Genomic DNA, 19,422 nt, shown 5'->3' with positions numbered 1-19,422 from the left:
AATGAGCTGATGAGGTGCGATTTCACCTGGCAAAGGAAATGTGCTCACTTGTCAGGATATTGTTGTTCAGAAGAGCTAGCCAACAACACAGCTAACACAATCACTTCAAACTGAAGCTGGAATATATATATATATATTTGTATATATCCCCAAAAATTGTGCCAGCTGATTCATGATTTCAACTGGCTGAGAAACGCCTGTCTGTCTCGTCCCAACTCCCGACATGTTCATGACCAGTTTTAGATTGAAATTGAATATTGAAACAATGTTGCAAATGTCGGAGACAGACAGTAAGGGTTAAACAAATCTCCGCTGTTGAAAACGAAATGTTAGTCAAAAACAAATGTGAGATAATGTCTAGATGCTTTTTATAGTGGAGATCGAGTTGATGAATTGCTTGGCTGGGCTGATGAGACAGTGGATTGCGCAGTCAGATAGAACATAGTAAAAAGTAATTTTAAAGTCATAGATTTAGCCGATGGTAACATGTGGAATAGACACCAGCTGGAATGCGGTTTTAACCAATCAGCATTAGACCCATCCGTTGTATAAAATGTATTAATGATAGATAGATGCAAATATAAGAGTGGTTATATATCCCCAGCCCAATTATTCAGTTTAGCAAGCAAAGGGGAACGGGTCAGACTGTTAAAATGATCTGGTACCTTTAAAAAAATAACTGCTATTTTATATAAGCCATGCAGTCACAATTTTAGAACACAGTTTCCTTTGTCCCGATAGCAATATCATCAATATCATACATGTGTGATATAATGTATATATAAAAAAAGGGGATGCAGTTTTTGTCTGCCAGTGAGTTTGAGTCTGTCTGGCTGGTGTTGTGTGCTCGCTAGGCGGTGGCCGTTCGTTGCCCAGCCCCAGTGAGGAGTGAGTGCCTTGTATGGAGAGCAACGCGTGATGATGATGATCGTTCTCAGGCAAGGGGTGGGGGTAAAGTGGAGTGGGGGGCTCGGAAACCGATCCGCTCGGGAGGGCTCTCACACACACATTTCCCACACACACTGTTCCGTGCTGACGAGCGGGGGAGATATGAGAACGGGGCGTCCTCCCTCTCAACTCTTCTAAAAACACACTGGGCGCTTCTTGTAAGGTTACCGCCGGAGATCTGACACACACTCTTTCAAAAAGACATACAAACACAAACTCATCAGGGGGAGACGACCAGCTGAGATTTGTTTTCAAACTGTCCCCCGATGGCTGCGTGACAGGTCCACTGTACGCGCAAGAAGACGCACACGGTTCCAGGATTTGGACTGCTTCACGCATCTCTGTCCCTGTCTTGAGTCGTTTTTTAATATCGTGTGTTGGGAACTCCGTTCAATCATGGATACCTACAGCTCCTTCACCGCTCTACTTTTACTTCTGGCTTCGTTAAATAGTGTGTCAACCGTGCAGTTCCCGTCGCCACTTCTGTAAGTAGCCTTACCAGACAGCCTGTCCTCCGATGACAGCCTGTTTGCTTTCCCAATACTAAACCTAAAGCAAAATACAATAAATTCATAAAATAAATGTATGGCTATTGTGATGTAGGATAGTTTTTATTTATATTATTATAATATAATAAGTATATCATTATAATAAGCCTATTTGACTATGTTGTTATGTTTACAAATAGCCCAATAATAGCCTACAACATTTTTGGAAAAACTTGCATTGCATTGCAAACGGTTACCCATCGGTTTATGAAAACAAACAGTCAATGGAAATGCATAACGTCTTCGAAAACTGACAATGTTTGAATTGTGCTTCTGGATCCTGCTGAATTTAGCCTGTAGTTAATAGCTGACTTCGTTTGATTAAACACACTTTACACTGATTTAGTGGCGGATCAATCAGTCATAATAAATAGGCTATTGTCATTACATAGGCTACCCCGGGTGATTATATGCGGGTGGGATGGGGGGGGGGGGGGGGGGGGGGGCAGTAACCAGTCCTGGGTGGTCATGGGAAATCAGCAAATCACATCACAAATAGCTTTGGAAATTTCTATGATGCATTGTATTGAATCACTGTTCCTACTGTTAATTTGTATCTGCCCTAATTTATTAAATAAATACATTTGAAGTGATCCATATTCAAGTTAGATACTCATATATGTTCAGTGGTTACTCCCCCTCCAATACATATTTTTCCCCTTCAAGGAATTTTTTGAAAGTGGAAGCTGATTTACTGGATTTACACAATTTAAAAGCTCTAAAATTATATTTGGAGAACAACAAAAACAGGCAAAAATGACTTCAGCCATTATCAACTTGGCTGTTGTGGCTTCATTCACCTCAGGTGATAAGGGAAGTGCATAACATTCTAGAACAAATACATGCCATAGCCTACAGAAATTTGCTATTACACGCTAGCAACTACACACTAGCTCCAGCACCTGTAAAGTCAAACAGGAGTTACCTAGCCACCTAGCCATCCAGCCTGGTCTAGACGTAACATAGAACATGGAAATCCGCAACACTCAAATTAGTATGATATGTTACATTTGGTATGGTTACGTAAGACAGGAGGTTAATTGTGGCAAAAATATAACGCTAACGCCTAGCAATCCAAAGGTTGTGTTCGAATCTCATCATAGACAATTTAAGCAAATTTGCAACTGCTAACTGCTTTTAGCTACTTTGCAACTACTTAGCATGTTAGCTAACCTTTCCCCTAACTCTTTAACCTAACTCTTAACCCTAACAACTAACCCATAGCCTGCTAGCTAACGTTAGCCTTAGCCACCTAGCCATGTTAGCAACAATGCATTTTAATTAGTAAAATATCATACTTTTTGCAAATTTGTTGCGTATTGTACGAATTGCAATATTAAATGCTCTGAGATCATGTTGAGCCATCTTCCATAGTCCTAAAGCCTGTCATCCAATCAACCAGCCTTCCCGCCAGCTCTGAGCCGTCCGCATGGTCCTCTAGCCAGCTCTGTAATACCGCTAAACAGGCAAAACAAATGCACCATCTTTTCTCTCCTATCGCAGCCAGATTGACAGATGGGGGAGGCACTAAGTGTGAACAATCATATTTCAGCACCATTCTAGCAACGCCCCTGACGTATCTTCAGGTAAATCATGTCCAACTCAATGAATTGGACGACTTGAATCTTTCATCTCAATGCAGTGAGTGACAAGGCAAAGCAATGAATGACCAAATAGTCTCAGCCCACTGTAGAATACATGTATGGCTCTACACACGCAATTCCATTTACACTGAAAAAGCAGTATGCCAACCCTTTCTAAGGCCCCATTGTCGGCATCATATTGTCAACAGCGACATGCCATGCGGTGTCATTGTGATTACTTTAGGAAGGATAGGCTTCTTTATTTCTATCCAATATGAGTTAGGCAGTACATCCCTACCCACCCATGCCATTTTCCTTGAATACCTTGCATGTAATGGTGGAACAGTGACTACTAAAAAAGTCAAAAGGTAGTTCTATATGCAATTTTCATAAATATAATTAGATCCCTGGCAAATGAACTGATCAAATGTCTAGCTGCCATGCTCAGAACAGAAGACATGCCCATTCACTTTTACATGTCTAGCAGGTGCAGTGGTTCAGTAAACCAACCTGTCTATGTGTTTATTAATGTCCACACTGCTATTCTCACTAGCTGCAGCTAGTAATCAAATGACACCCCACTCAGCTCCAGAGCGATCTGGTTCTGCCTAACTTCAGGGGTCTGTTTAGGAGGGTGCAACGTTGCAGAACGTTCAGATAGGAATGTATTGTGTAGATTAGATTACCTATGGTAGTCTATCAGGTTTGGAATCCTTTTGGTTCTGTGTTACATTTCTTTCTGCAACGTTATGAAAGTTTCACCTCATCACCTCACCCCAGGTCTCATGGATGGAGGGCACAGGTGGCCAGTGGTACATTAATTGGGGAGGATGGGCTCATAGCAATGGCATTAATTTAATAGCATTAATAGCATTCCATTCACTCCATTCCATCCATTATAATGAGCCATCCTCCCCTCAGCAGCATCCTGTGAGGGAGGGTGACATCACTGCCTGATCTATGTTCTGTTCTCTTGGTCTGTTCCCCTGGAGATCAAGTGATCCATTTGGCTCTCATACTAATGGCACCGACCAGAGGATGATGTCATACTGGCAGAGTAGTCCAGCCATAGGCATTGAGGATTTATAGACACTGAGTGTTATAGAGGGAGATTTTATAGACACTGAGTGGTTGATGGTAGTTGTGGAGTTTTAAAGACAAAACATGTTGATTGACTGACACATTATTCCCTATGAAAAAGGACTTTTAAACTGGCAATGATTGAGAAATCCAAAATTCTTTCAAATGCCTTTGGGGCTGGCCGAATGACGAGCTACTGACGCGCACTGGCATCTAGTATTCAGTTGGTTCCTTAGACGTTGAGGAAGTAGTGTGAATGATGGGATTTAAACCTGGTCTTCTACCCACCACAGGACTGTATTAACCTTGGCATAAACAGACTGGCAACCCGGTTAGCTACAGTATAATACTTGACCAGTGGTGGTCAGTGCCGTGAGGGAGGACAATACATTTTTTCATAAGCAAGGCCTTATTTCTATTACAGCATGTTGGACGACTGTCATTCATATTCCATTCACCCAGTTCAATGTAACATTGATTTGGTTTAGGCTACTACATGATACTCAAATCTTCCCTGTACCCATCAGGAGGTTGCTGCAACCTAGCCTACGAATGAAAGTTTACAATGTAGGTGCACACAGGTCGAGAGAAAATGTTGAGATGACAATGACACATTCAATATTCGCCTTGTACACTCTTGCCTGCATCTAGGTGGTCTAGGGTGTAATCATTAGTCCAACAGTTCCAAATGATAGTTTCTATTGGACAAATTCAGGTATGTTATCCCGGTTTCATTTGCTTCCATTAAATAAATATTTTGTCAGCAGAATCGGTGGAATGAATACACCCCTGATCACTCATAAACAGCCACGTTGTATTCATTCTAGCCTCTATGTACTCTCCTCCTCTCACCTTCTCCCTTCGTTTGTGGACTTCAATGAACAACACATGTGACGGGGGGAAAAACCTTTCCAAGCCATGTCATAACCGCTACACACAGCCTACATAGTTGTCCCCATATTAGTTAAAGTAAAGTCAACATAACTAATATAACTAATGTGTTAGTAAACCCGCTACAATTATGCAGTAACGTTAGTGTATTGTCAGTAAGCAGTTCCACCAGCGGGCCCCGGTGGCAGTACATTAATAAAACCAAAAGCTTACCTTGACTTGGAAGAGTTCCAGTGTTGTGTTGGATATTCATAGCCAACTAGCTAATATAGCATCCCTCTGTTTGAGCGGGTGTTTGAGTAACTAACTAACCGGCTGCAATTGCTAGCTAAGTAAGTGAAACTGAAAGTGAACAAAATGACAATCTCTCTCTCTCTCTCTGTTGCTTCTCCTTCATTTTTGATGAAATTCATTTTGTTGAAAACTCTTCAACTATTGTATTTCGCTCTCTTTGAGTCAGCTACTCATCACATTGTATGCACTGCAGTGCTAGCTAGCTGTAGCTTATGCTTTCAGTACTAGATTCATTATTTGATCCTTTGATTGGGTGGACAAGATGTCAGTTCATGCTGCATAAGTTCTGACAGGTTGGAGGACGTCCTCCAGATGTTGTCTTAATTACTGTGTAAGTCTATTGAAGGGGGTGAGAACCATGAGCCTCCTAGGTTTTGTATTGAAGTCAGTGTGCCAAGAGGAGGATGGAAGCTAGCTGTCCTCCGGTTACACCATTGTGCTACCTTACAGAGGGATGTTGAGGCTACTGTAGACCTTCATTGCAAAACAGTGTGTTTTAATAAATTATTTGGTGACTTGTGAATATATTTAGTATAGTTTTATCTAAAAAATATACATTTTTTGATGTTTTACAATTGTTTTTTTAACTAAATTCACTGAGGAAGATGGCCCTCCCTTCCTCCTCTGAGGAGCCTCCACTGCTTGACTACAATATAAAGCTGACTGGGTTTCTCTTTTTCTCACTATTGCCGTGATCAGAGCTGCAGCAGTTGGCCGTCCAGTTGGCAGTGTAACCATACTGCTCATTTTACTACTTTGACAGTGATTTTGAGTGACTATTACAGAGGAGGTGTTGAATAAAAGAATGAACACACACACACACACATACACAGGCTGTTGAGAGGGGCTCTGGAAATTGTCTGAAGTGCTCCTATAGTTGTAAGACAGGGGTAAGACACAATTAACATCTTGGCTTTAGAGATTGTTCTTCTGTCTCATTATTTATCTCTCTCTCTCTCTCTGCCTCTCCCTTTTTCTGCCTGCCTGTCTCTCTCTCCCCCTGCCTCTCTCTCTCTCTCTTTCTGCCTGTCTGCCTCTCTCTCCCTTTCTCCCTACCTCCCTACCTCTCTCTCTCTTATTTCCCTGCATCTCTCTCTCTCTCTCTCTCTCTCTCTCTCTCTCTCTCTCTCTCTCTCTCGCTCACTCTTTCTCCCTGCCCCTCTCTCTCTCTTTCTCCTTGCCTCTCTCTCATTCTGCCTACCTCTATCTCTCTTTTTTCATGCCTCTCTCTTTCTGCCTGCCTGCCTCTCTCTCTTTCTGCCTCTCTCTCTCTCTCTCTCTCTCTCTCTCTCTCTCTCCCTGCCTCTCTCTTTCTACAGTCCCTGCCTCTCTCTATCTCTCTCTCCCTGTCTCTTTCTCCCTGCCGCTCTCTCTATCTCTCTTTCTCCCTGCCGCTCTCTCTCTCTTTCTCCTTGCCTCTATCTCTCTTCCTGCTGTTCTCTTTTTCTCCCTGCCTCTCTCCCTCTCTCTTTCTCCCTATGTCTCTCTCTCTTTTCCCTTTCTCGCTCTCTCGCTCTTTCTCCCCGCCTCTCTTTCCCCTTGCCCTGTATCTTTATTTCTCTCTGCCTCTCTTTCTTCCTGCCTCTCTCTCTCCCTGCCTCTCTCGTTCTCTCTATCTCTCCCTGTCTCTCTCTGCCGCTCTCTCTCTCTTTCTCCTTGCCCCTCTCTCTCTTCCTGCTGTTCTCTTTTTCTCCCTGCCTCTCTCGCTCTCTCTTTCTCCCTACGTCTCTCTCTCTTTTTCCCTTTCTCGCTCTCTCGCTCTTTCTCCCCGCCTCTCTTTCCCCTTGCCTTCCTCTCTCTCTTGCTCGCTCTCTCGCTCTTTCTCCCCGCCTCTCTTTCCCCTTGCCTTTCTCTCTCTTGCTTTCTCCCTGCCTCTCGCTCTCTTTCTCTTGCTTTCTCTTATTGTATCTCTCTTACTTTTCCTCTCAATCTCTTTTCATATTGCTCCCATCTCCCACCCCCCCCTCTCCATCTTTCTATCCCTCTCTCTGTCACAGTGCGTGACTGCATCTCTGTGCTCCAGCGCTAACCTCACATGCCAGTGTCTGTCTGCCTCAGATTTTCTGCAGCCACTCTTCTCTCTCTCTCTCTCTCTCTCTCTCTCTCTCTCTCTCTCTCTTTCTCTCTCTCTCTCTCCTTGAGATGAAACATGTCTCCTAGGCTGCTCCGTGGCTTCGAGGCAGATGATTAACATCATCGAATCTGAAATGCAAAGTCTGATGTCACAGATTGTGCCCCCAGAGAGGCCCAGTGCCAGCCAGTCAATCAGTCAGCCAGTCATCCAGCCAGTCAGACACCCAGTCAGTTATTCAGTCAGCCAATCGGCCAGTCAGTCAGCTAGTCAGTCAGTCATCCAGTCAGCTAGTCAGTCAGCCAGCTAGTCAGCCAGTCAGTCAGTCAGTTAGTCATCCAGTCAGTCAGCTAGTCAGTCAGTCATGCTGTCAGTCAGCTAGTCAGTCAGTCAGTCAGTCAGCGAGTAAGCAAGTCATCCAGTCAGTCAGCTAGTCAGTCAGTCAGTCATCTAGTCAGTCAGCTAGTCAGTCATCCAGTCAGTCAGTCATCCAGTCAGTTAGTCAGTCAGCTAGTCAGTCAGTCAGTCATCTAGTCAGTCATCCAGTAAGTCAGTCATCCAGTCAGTCAGTCAGCTAGTCAGTCAGTCATGCTGTCAGTCAGCTAGTCAGTCAGTCATTCAGTCAGTCAGTCAGCGAGTAAGCAAGTCATCCAGTCAGTCAGCTAGTCAGTCAGTCAGTCAGTCATCTAGTCAGTCATCCAGTCAGTCAGTTAGTCAGTCAGCTAGTCAGTAAGTCAGTCAGCCATCTAGTCAGTCATCTAGTCAGTCAGTAAGTCAGCTAGTCAGTCAGTCAGTTATCCAGTCAGTCAGTCATCCAGTCAGTCAGTTAGTCATCCTGTCAGTCAGCTAGTCAGTCAGTCGATCAGTCAGCCATCTAGTCAGTCAGTCATCCAGTCAGTCAGTCATCAAGTCAGTCATCTAGTCAGTCATCCAGTCAGTCATCTAGTCAGTCATCCAGTCAGTCAGTCAGTTGTCAGTCAGCTAGTCAGTCAGTCAGTCATCCATTCAGTCATCCAGTCAGTCAGCTAGTCAGTCAGTCGATCAGTCAGCCATCTAGCTAGCCAGTCAGGTAGTCTGTCAGTCAGCTAGTCAGTTAGTCAGCCAGTTAGTCAGTCAGCTAGTCAGTCAGTCAGTCAGTCATCCTGTCAGTCAGTTAGTCAGTCAGTCATCCAGTCATCCTGTCAGTCAGCTAGTCAGTCAGCTAGTCAGTCATCTAGTCAGTCAGCTAGTCAGTCATCCAGTCAGTCATCCAGTCAGTCAGTCATCCTGTCAGTCAGTTAGTCAGTTAGCTAATCTGTCAGTCAGCTAGTCAGTAATTCAGCTAGTCATCCAGTCAGTCATCCAGTCAGTCAGTCATCCTGTCAGTCAGTTAGTCAGTCAGCTAGTCAGTCAGTCAGTCATCCAGTCAGTCAGTCATCTAGTCAGTCATCTAGTCAGCTAGTCAGTCAGTCAGTCAGTCATCTAGTCAGTCAGCTAGTCAGTCATCCAGTCAGTCATCCAGTCAGTCAGTCATCCTGTCAGTCAGTTAGTCGGTTAGCTAATCTGTCAGTCAGCTAGTCAGTAATTCAGCTAGTCATCCAGTCAGTCATCCAGTCAGTCAGTCATCCTGTCAGTCAGTTAGTCAGTCAGCTAGTCAGTCAGTCAGTCATCCAGTCAGTCAGTCATCTAGTCAGTCATCTAGTCAGCTAGTCAGTCAGTCAGTCAGTCATCTAGTCAGTCAGTCAGTCATCTAGTCAGTCATCTAGTCATCTAGTCAGTCATCCAGTCAGTTAATCATCCTGTCAGTCAGCTAGTTAGTCAGTTGATCAGTCAGTCAGTCATCCAGTCAGTCAGTCATCTAGTCAGCAAGTCAGTAATCCAGTCAGTCAGTAATTCAGCTAGTCATCATGTCAGTCAGTCAGTCATCTAGTCAGTCAGTCATTCAGTCAGTCAGTCAGTCAGCTAATCAGTTAGTCAGTCATCCAGTCAGTCAGTTAATCAGTCAGTCATCCAGTCAGTCAGTTAGTCAGGCAGCCAGTCAGTCAGCTAGTCAGTTAGTCAGTCAGCCAGTTAATCAGTCAGTCATCCAGTCAGTCAATTAGTCAGGCAGCCAGTCAGTCAGTCAGTCAATCAGTCAGTCATCCAGTCAGTCAGCTAGTCAGTCAGTTAGCTAGTCAGTCAGCTAGTCTGTCAGTCAGCTAGTCAGTTAGTCAGTCAGTTAGTTAGTCAGATAGCTAGTCAGTCAGTCAGCCAGATAGTCAGTCAGTCAATCTGTCAGTCATCCTGACAGTCATCCAGTCAGTCAGTCATCCAGTCAGTCAGTCATCCTGTCAGTCAGCTAGTCAGTTAGTCAGTCAGTCAGATAGCTAGTCAGTTTGTCAGTCATCCAGTCAGCCAGTTAGTCATTCAGTCATCCTGTCAGTCATCCAGTCAGTCAGTCATCCAGTCAGTCAGTCATCCTGTCAGTCAGCTAGTCAGTCAGCTAGTCAGTCAGCCATCCAGTCAGTCAGCTAGTCAGTCAGTCAGTCATCTAGTCAGTCATCATGTCAGTCAGTAAGTCAGTCATCCAATCAGTCATCCAGTCAATCAGTCATCCTGTCAGTCAGTTAGTCAGTCAACTAGTCAGTCAGTCAGTCATCCAGTCAGTCATCCAGTCAGTCAGTTAGTCATCCTGTCAGTCAGCTAGTCAGTAAGTTAGTCATCCTGTCAGTCAGTTAGTCAGTCAGTCGATCAGTCAGTCAGCTAGTCAGTCAGTCGGATCAGTCAGTCATCTAGTCAGTCAGTCATCCAGTCAGTCAGTCATCTAGTCAGTCAGTCAGTAAGTAACCCAGTCAGTCAGCAAGTCAGTAATTCAGCTAGTCATCCAGTCAGTCAGTCAGTCAGCTAGTCAGTCAGTCATTCAGTTAGTCAGTTAGTCAGTCATCCAGTCAGTCAGGTAATTAGTCAGTTAGTCAGTCAGTTAGTCAGTCATTCAGTTAGCCATCTAATCAGTCAGCTAGTCAGTCAGTCATTCAGTTAATCATCTAGTTAGTCAGTCATTCAGTTAGTCAGTCAGCTAGTCGTCCAGTCAGTTAGTTAGTCATTCAGTTAGTCATCCAGTCAGTTAGTCAGTCAGTCATTCAGTTAGTCATCCAGTCAGTTAGTCAGTCAGTCATTCAGCTAGTTGTCCAGTCAGTCAGTCAGTCAGTTAGTCATCCAGTCAGTCATTCAGTTAGTCATCCAGTCATTCAGTTAGTCATCCAGTCAGTTAGTCACAGTCAGTCAGTCAGATAGTCATCCAGTCAGTTAGTCAGTCAGTCATTTAGTTAGTAAACCAGTCAGTTAGTCACTCAGTCAGTCAGTCAGTTAGTCAGTCAGTCAGTTAGTAAACATCATTATGTAGTTATTAATCAATACATATGTTTAAATGCATGTATAAGGCCTTTGAGTGACTTGATTACATGATTACGAAATGTATTTTCTACAAAATACATGATTAGAAAATATATTTGCTACAAAATACACAAATGAATGATTAATTAATTATTTCCAAACCGGTTGTTCATGGGTAATGAGCTATTAAATAATGCTTTATAAGCATTTTATTGACCCCCGTTTAAATAAAGCTTCACCCTATCTATATATAAATGGTATTTTGTCCTGATGGGTGCATGTCATGTTATCTGGTTACAGTCAAGCCTGTGATCGCATTCGTCTTGCTTTTGACTCAGGCTCTGCCCTCTCTCTCTCTCCCTCTCCCACTCTCCCTTCATCTCTCTCCCTCTATCTCTCTCTCTCTCCCCCTCTTCCCTTCTCTCCTCTCCTCCGTGTCCCACTCTCTCTCCTCCCTTCTCCTCCATTTCCATGGTTCCCATCACCCTCCTCGCCGGGTTTCTCTCTCTCAGTTTTAAAGCATAATTAGATTTCATGCTCAACCAGCTAAATAGATATGCCTTTTCGTGTTCCCAACCCTGTCTCCACTGATCTGCTGGCATAATGTGAATGCCGCTCCACCCACACTCTCTGCACTCACCGAGGCAATGGTTAATAAAGAGTTAAAGAAGCTGTCTGTGTCCGTGCACAGGGACTAGAACACAATGGTGTCTGTCGACCGTGTATTCAGAGGCTGAGTTGTTGACTAGGAGGTTCCACTGACTCAGTGGGTTGGAGTGTGGAGCATCCAACACCATGGTTGTGGGTTAATATCCCGCATGGGTTTCTTATTCTACATAAATATTTTAACTTTCAACTGTCAGAGGTAAAAAGAGTCTACTTATGACCATATTAACGGTATTATATTTTAGAAAGGTGTTTGAAGCCAACCCGGGTTGTATGTCTGTGTATGACTCCGCTCCCCATGAGAGAGCTGGTGTTAGCAGGTATATTTCAGGAGGAATGCCCACGGCCCATCTGCGTAAGCTGCTAAAGGCTATATCTGTTACCCAGCTAACCAGACACCAGGGCACACGGTCTGGGCCCACAGCAAACTCTGCTGCACTCTCTCTTTGATCTCTCTCTCTTTCTCTCTCTGATCTCTCCGTCTCTGCTCTCTCTCTTGTTCTCTCTTTCTCTCTCTCTGCTCTCACTCCCCCCTCTCTCTCTCCCTCTCTCTCTGTCTCTCTGCTCTCTCTCTCTGTCTCTCGCTCTGCTCTCACTCTCCTCTCTCTCCCTCTCTCTCCCCCTCTCTCTCTCTCTCTCTTTCTCTCTCTCTCTCTCTCTCTCTCTCTCTCTCACAGGCTATATTTGATCTCTCTAGCCTCTAGGGTAGGGGGTGAGTGTCCTGACTCTGACTCAGACCTGGGGGTTGTACTGGTCTGGGATATCTTTGTACCGCGCTAACTCGTTCCCCCCATACCCCATAATTCTCCCCCACGTTCCACCACTGAAGGCTTGGGGGATCCACACTTTATGTGCAGCCTCCTGTTTGTTGTTTTAGTGTCCGGTGTCTCCTCCACCCCCTCCTCCGGTTCAGGCCTCTGGGAAGAATGAAAGACTACTTTGCCTGGCCTGATGTGTGTACACTAGGAAGACTGGAAGTAGAAGTAATCACCCAGCGCTATGCTAACGCTAAACTAAACTAGGCTACGTCGTCCCCTGCCACCTGTGGCACATGGTACTTCCCAGAATGTTCCATTGCGTTCCTGAGACGTTGACCAGGAGACGTTGGGAATGGGAATGGTTAACAGCTGTTTGGACCGATGCCCTGTCCACCACAGGAACCCCGGCTGTATGTAACGCTGTACAGTATTCTTGAATCCCGGAGCAGGGAATGAGATCTGGGATTAGACTACAACATCATATCTATCTGTTGAGACAGAGAAGGCCATTTAAGACATCCTTGTCTAAAGGATCACTAAACTATCCTCAGCAACTTGCTTTGAATTTAAACCCAGCTGAAGAAACTTAGATACACTATTTCAATATATTGAGCTAAAAACCTTCTTAGTCAGACTTGAATGCCAACTAGACCAAAACCACCAGCTCTAGGAACTTTTGACCAATCTGCTCTAAACTAACAGAATTTTGACAAAAACTTAAAGGGAATATTCCCAATTTATTGATAATTTCTGTACCTTGGAAATAGTATCACTGCAATGTACGATGAGTCTTTGATTCATTGGCTATATTCACCACTTGCTAACACATCCTATAATACCCCAAAACAACGCAGGCTCAGTCATCAGTGCTTCATGTCCGTTAGTCTAACAGTTCACACATTAATCCCAGACTTTATAAAGTCAATAATAAATAAATAACAGAGGCATTTGGACACGATGGGCCTTGTGGTCTGTAATGGAGTCGTGTGGACACAAGTGGTGTTTACAACACTGGTTGGGTCAGAGTGGACTCATCAGAGAGACACCTTAACTCTGAACAACCCCAGCAAAGAGGCACTTAGCCTTATTGTGTCTGATGTTTTGACTGGAGGGTTAATCTTCTATTTTTAACATGTCACATAAAAGTGGGTATAGTGTATTTTGTGAGGCTGAGGGGATGGATGGGTTGGGTTGGATTGGGTAAGGCTGGTGATTGGGCAAGGCTGGTGATTGGGTAAGGCTGGTGATTGGGTAAGGCTGGTGATTGGGTAAGGCTGGTGTGGTTTGCTACAGTGCTGGGTTGATCCAGTGGAGTGGGAACTCCGGTGCAGGCATTTCGGACTGTCAGATGATTATCAGATGTCTGGAACCAAAAGGTCCTCCGAAGTGAAATGAGGTCATAGACTAGCACCCACTCCAAGCTGCATTTCGATGGTAACCTGAAATTTCACAACACCCCCGGGTATATTTCTACTGTGTCTGTTGGAACATACTACAGTACATACTACAGTACACACTACAGTACACACTACAGTACATACTAGATGCTCTTCTTGAATTGTTTATCATTGAATTAAATATACACTATTCTCTTGTATGTGGGTGTGTGTGTGGGGGTGGAAGTGTTTAACCAGAAGTCCCCACAAGAATAGTAAACAAACAAAAAATGTACCAACTGGGTACATTTTGTTAGTCCCCACAAGGTCAAATACTATTTTTAGGGGGTTAAGGTTAGAATTAGTGTTAGGGTTAGAATTAGGGTTTGTTTTAAGGTTAGGTTTAGGTTTAGGTTTATTAAGGTTAGGTTTTGGGGTTAGGGTAAGGTTTAGGGTTAGGGGTTATGGAAAATAGGATTTTGAATGTGACTGAATTGTGTGTCCCCACAGGGTTAGTTATACAAGGTGTGTGTGTGTGTGTGTGTGTGTGTGTGTGTGTGTGTGTGTGTGTGTGTGTGTGTCAGGCATCCTTGTATTGCGGTATAGTGAGATATAGTAAAGGTATTTGTTAGTGTATGATCGTCATTTTGTGATGTCATGGAGATTCCACTGTAGGGGAAATGAACATGCATGGACAACAGTGGACAGTCTCTCCTCTCCTCATATACTCTCTGTTGTTATTTATACCATAAGTACCCATTGGAGTGCAACAAGCACAGTTGCCATGGGTTCCCACATAACCAGCCGCCTCAGATCAAAGCAGGGGTTCCGTGTTCCGGCACTCTGACTTCTTAACAGGAAAATGATGGTGGGAGAAGAGTGAAAGAGAGAAGAACATCAATAACCTCTTGCTGCCCAAGATAATGAGAATGGAAGACAGCTAGCTACAAAGCCTACAATTACTGTGTGATTGACCTCGATAAATAAAGAGGATATTTTACTTTAACTGCCTGTTTTGCCTCTCAGGGAGGGAGGGAGGGAGGGAGGGGAGGGGAGGGGAGAGAGTGATAGAGAGCAAAGGAGATGGTTAAAGTGAAACAGACTGAAGGAGAGAGAGGAGGTTAGAAGTAAAATGAGAAAGGGGGGAGAGGGAGGGAAAGCAAAGGGAGCAAAGGAAAGATAAAGAGTGATAGAAAAACAAGGAGAGATGAAGCAACAGAGAAAAGAGAGAGAGCAAGGTAAACAGTGAGAAAAAGAGATACCAAAGAGAGAGAGAGACTGTTTGTCTTCGCCATTGTTCTGTCAGGTTGGTTATTAAAGCCTACTGCTCCACAGTACCAGCTTTTATTAGGTATCTGATGGCTAAATTATAGCCTCTCTCTCACTCTCTCTCGCACTCTCCCGCCTCCTCACGCCTATGTCACTGGTATATCCCTCTAAGAGTAGATTAGAAGGAAAAATCACCACTAATAAGGGGTTGAGGACAGAGACTAACTCAGTGTATGAGACTGATAAATAACTAATGTTATGTAAAAAAAAATTCAAAAACACCCCCGTTCCAGTCTGCATTTGTCTGTCAGGCAGTTGCTGCCTGCTACCGTGCTTCTTCTCCCTGACAGTTTGACAGTATTTAGAGATCAAGTGTGGCTCCGCTGACAAAGTGTGAGTGTCAAAACAGCCCTGTATTAACAGCAGAGAGTGGAATGAAGAGGAGTGGTGGAGAGGAGAGACTCAGAAAGTGGTGTATTTAGTCTAACTGGCTGCTGTGCAGTTGCGTCGCTACAATTAGCATAAACTTGGGTAATGTTGAACTTTGGTTGCTAGCTCTCCTTGGGACCGTTAAGTCGCTGTGTATGTCCTTGTGTCTCATCTCCTCCTTTCATTGAAAATTACTGGTCACCAGTAGTTAGGTCACTGATTATCTCAGTTACATGTGAGAGGTAACTGCTAATCTTAGGTTTGTGTCCTGTCCAGAAACACATCCTACCCCCTAGATCTGATTATGTGAAAAGATTGGATAGGTGTGAGCTATATGGCAAAATATACACCCAGCCTATCAGGGATAAGATGAAACTACTACCATACCTATCCAAATCTTTCAGATCTACATTAAGCACTGCGGGGATGGGGCTAAGGGTTGTTTCAGGATGGGGCCTTGACCTCTTTGTCGATCTGTTTCTACTCTATGATAGTGCTCAGGAATGATGGGGCTTTGACATTGTAATCGATGGAGCTCTCTACTGGCTAGTGGTGTTTACATGGTGTCAGGTTCTGCCCTGATACAAACAGAAGTAACAAAAGTAAACAAATTAAAAAACAGTACAGCTATGGAGTCCAAACATTACATTTGACATTTTAGGCTTGACTGAATGCTGACTCTGTTGGAAGCCCACTTCAGTGTTTTTGTAAAAATAAAATGGCTGACATTGTGGCTGTGTGGTTACTCTGGGTCATTGTAACTGTTATAAGCTACCTGTGTACTAATTGAGTTCAGAGGAATCCTTCAAGGGAGACTTTCCAGAAAAAACTCTCGGGATCTTTTTGTGAGAAAGATTGCCCCAGCGGTGGACAACTCCCATCTTTACTGCCTGCTTGCCAGCTCTAGCCGTACCCAGCGACGTGTGCCAGTTAGCATATTGTACAATGCCTTTACAACTAAGAGAAATAAAAGTAAACTTTTCTAATCAAAACATATTTACAGTAGCCTAGCATACTTAGCATGAAGCAAACACACTCTATTAGGCACCCACAAAATGCCTCAGAAGTTCATTTATAAGGCCTTATGATACATTAGTGCATTGTAACACTAATTGAAGTGTGTATCAGAATACACGTGACATTTTGGATGGTCTTCTTTCTTTTTTCATGTATTTTTTATTTTTGTTGATTGGCCCTATAGTAAAGACACGTCATTTAACGGTAATAAATGTATCACCTTTTACCTTCGGTATGAACACGACCAGTCATGATGTCTTCATCTTATTGTCAAGCAAATCACTTGAAAACGTAGGCTACCTGCGCATGTTGGCCCACTCCACAATAAATCCTGCATCCAAACAGTGCACTGTGCAATGGCGCCATTGATCAATGGAAATACCTTTTTGTCAGCAAGGTAGGAAGAAAAGTTGAGACACCTGAAAAGTTGTTGAAATATGGGACTGTCAAGTGCAGCCAAATGGGGGGGGAAATAGTTTATACCGTGACACAGAGTTGGGGCTGTTGGTTTCTTTTGGAATATGCTTTTATTTGTTGATTTACCACTGTAGCAGTACAAATTGAATTTTAAACATATACACTCTTAGAAAAAAGGGTTCTTAAAGGGTTCTTCGACTGTCCCCATAGGAGAACCCTTCTCGGTTCTATGTAGAACCCTTTTTGGTTCAAGGTGTAACCCTTTTGGGTTCCATGTAGAACCCTCTTTGACAGCCGAAGAACCCTTAAAGGTTCTAGATAGCACTTTTCTTTCTAAGAGTGTAGGAGTATGGTTCAATTACCTTCTGGTGTGTATTCTAAATGGTTATCTGGATATTGGAAAGTAACCATTGCTTCAGTTAGTAGCTACATAAAGCCGGGTGAATGGCTGCATCATTTTGAAAAAGAAGCTGGGTGAAATGGAGAGGAGAGAACAGAAATGGCCTCAGTAGTCTAAAGTAACCCGAGGGCTAATCCAGCCAGAGGTCAGACAATGATGCTCTCAGTCTGAGTCAGACAAGCTATTCTGGGCTTCCCACTCTTCTGTAACGGGCTCTGGGATTGGACGCTCCACTCTGTGTTGTGCGTGGTTATTGGCTAAACACGTTATTCTTGGGCAACTTGTTCACTATGGCCCTTGAGCAAGGCACTTAACTTTAATTGGCTCCAGGGGCACTGGACTACTATGGCTGACCCTGTAAAACAACACATTTCACAGCTACTAAGTGATAATAATGATATATACAGCATGCAGTACATATATTTGTTTTATTGTTCGTTAGTGCTGTACTGTAACATATGGTGTTGTGTTTCCAAGTCTTTCAGAGAGGTGGCCTGATTGGGGATAGTACTGTTAAATACTATGTTTCTAGGGCACTTGGGGTCAGATCCTACTCTAACATTCAGGGATCACTCAGGGAACAGTCGGGGAACGCTCGGGGAACTCTCGGAACTCTCTGGGAACATTCAGGGATCACTCAGGGAACAGTCGGGGAACGCTCGGGGAACTCTCTGAACTCTCTGGGAACACTCAGGGAACAGTCAGGGAACAGTCAGGGAACGCTCATGGATCACTCAGGGAACAGTCAGGGAACGCTCGGGGAACTCTCGGAACTCTCTGGGAACACTCAGGGAACAGTCAGGGAACGCTCGGGGAACTCTCGGGGAAACATTTGTCCTATTTTATGCTTCATCACACCCCCAATATAGCACTTCAGTTGATGAGTTACTGTACATAATACAGACCCTCCACACGCGTGCACTCGCTCTTGTGCACATACACAGAGATTAGGCTAAGAGGGGCACCTTACCCCTTCACCTTTGAACCCCATTATGTCCTCTGAAGGCCCCAGTGCTCTGGTTTCAATGTTTTCCGATACATACAGGTGACAGCTGGTCTGGGGAGGCGTCTTCTGTTACAGAGAGACAGAGACAGAAAAATATTTGTCTAATCACCAGCTACTGTACAAGGTTAATAGGTTAAATATATGAGAGGCTAATTCTGTGAGGCTAAGATGCAATTGAAAGATTGAATCAAAAGATGAACCAAAAGATCCTCATTGCCAGTAGTGGGGAACTCTCCAATGAACTCTCTGAACAAGTTAAATATCTTTATCTAATCACCTGAATGTGGTGGGGTGTATTTGGATGGCTTACTGATTTTGTGAAAATGAATAAAAACACTCATATCATATGTCTTTGACAAAATAACTGAGTGCCATACTGCACGAAGCAGGTCACGTCTTAACTGATTCAATAGTAAACATCTGTCCTGTCCGAATGTATTCCCATGTAGTCATATAAAAACAATCACCACCTCTCCATTTGGAATTCACAGACACGCATTTAAATTGAGATGTCTCGGCAAGAAACCTTGTGGGAGGTCCATGTCATTTCTTTTAAAGTGGAGGCTCTCCCTCTGCATATCAGATGATATATTCATCCAGCATAAAAACCAGTCTTCTCTCTCCTCGGGCGCACCTCCGGCAGTGTACCCATGTTGATCTGCGCTCTGCTCTCTCCACGGAGCAAAACAAACCCAAACATTACATTGTGCAAGAGGAGGATGGCAAGAAAGAGAAAATGAAAAACGGCCCGCCGTTTTCTAAATGTGCACAGTCTGTTGTGTAAGTGGGGGATGTTAAGAACACAAGCAGCAAGACAGCGAGAGAAAAGGCTCTAGGGGGTTATGGGTCTCTCTCTTTACACTTGGCTGAGTTTCACAAGGCTCCACTCAGTCCCAGCCCCGGAGTGTGCAACTGGCTGTATTGCTCGGCTCTCTCTCTCTCTCTCTCTGGCTCACCAGCCATTTTGGGTTTTCCCGCCTCAAAGCCCACACCCCTTCCTCCGTTTCCCCTTCGCTAGGGAGAGTGAGAGGGAGAAATGAGAGGGGGAGGGGGTAGGGCGATGTCATCTCGTTTTTCCATGACCCGCTCCAAGTTTCCATCCTCTCAGAGGGCTTTGTTGAGCTCTTTAAGTGTTGAAACCTCTTTTTTAGACATTACTTCATGGTTTGTCTTTGAGAGAAAAGCATTGCTTTTCCTCCTTTGTGGTAACATCACACTTTTTACATTATGTGTTGAGGTAGAGCTTGTCTTTTTAAACAAGACAAGAACCCTTATTTGTTTAGAGACATGAATAATAATGTTTTTCCTGTCCTTGACT

The 19,422-nt window shown here is 44.0% G+C and overlaps 1 protein-coding gene across 3 annotated transcripts in view; it reads left to right on the top strand.

Annotated features, from left to right (window-relative positions):
• The first annotated feature begins 812 nt into the window (after window positions 1-812).
• Window positions 813-19,422, top strand: part of LOC110499867 (voltage-dependent calcium channel subunit alpha-2/delta-1) — a 153,128-nt gene continuing 134,518 nt past the window's right edge. For all 3 annotated transcript variants that reach the window (XM_090200896.1, XM_090200895.1, XM_090200898.1), the window contains exon 1: window positions 813-1,433. In XM_090200896.1, coding sequence (XP_090057022.1) covers window positions 1,345-1,433 — 89 coding nt within the window. In that variant the 5' untranslated portion in view covers window positions 813-1,344. The remainder of the gene's footprint in view (window positions 1,434-19,422) is intronic.

Source organism: Oncorhynchus mykiss, chromosome 15 (genome assembly GCF_057628025.1).
Source record: "Oncorhynchus mykiss isolate SJ-2025 chromosome 15, ASM5762802v1, whole genome shotgun sequence".
NCBI lineage: Eukaryota > Metazoa > Chordata > Actinopteri > Salmoniformes > Salmonidae > Oncorhynchus > Oncorhynchus mykiss.
Note: the sequence above shows the minus strand (reverse complement) of the source record. Positions and strands in the feature narration are given on the sequence as shown.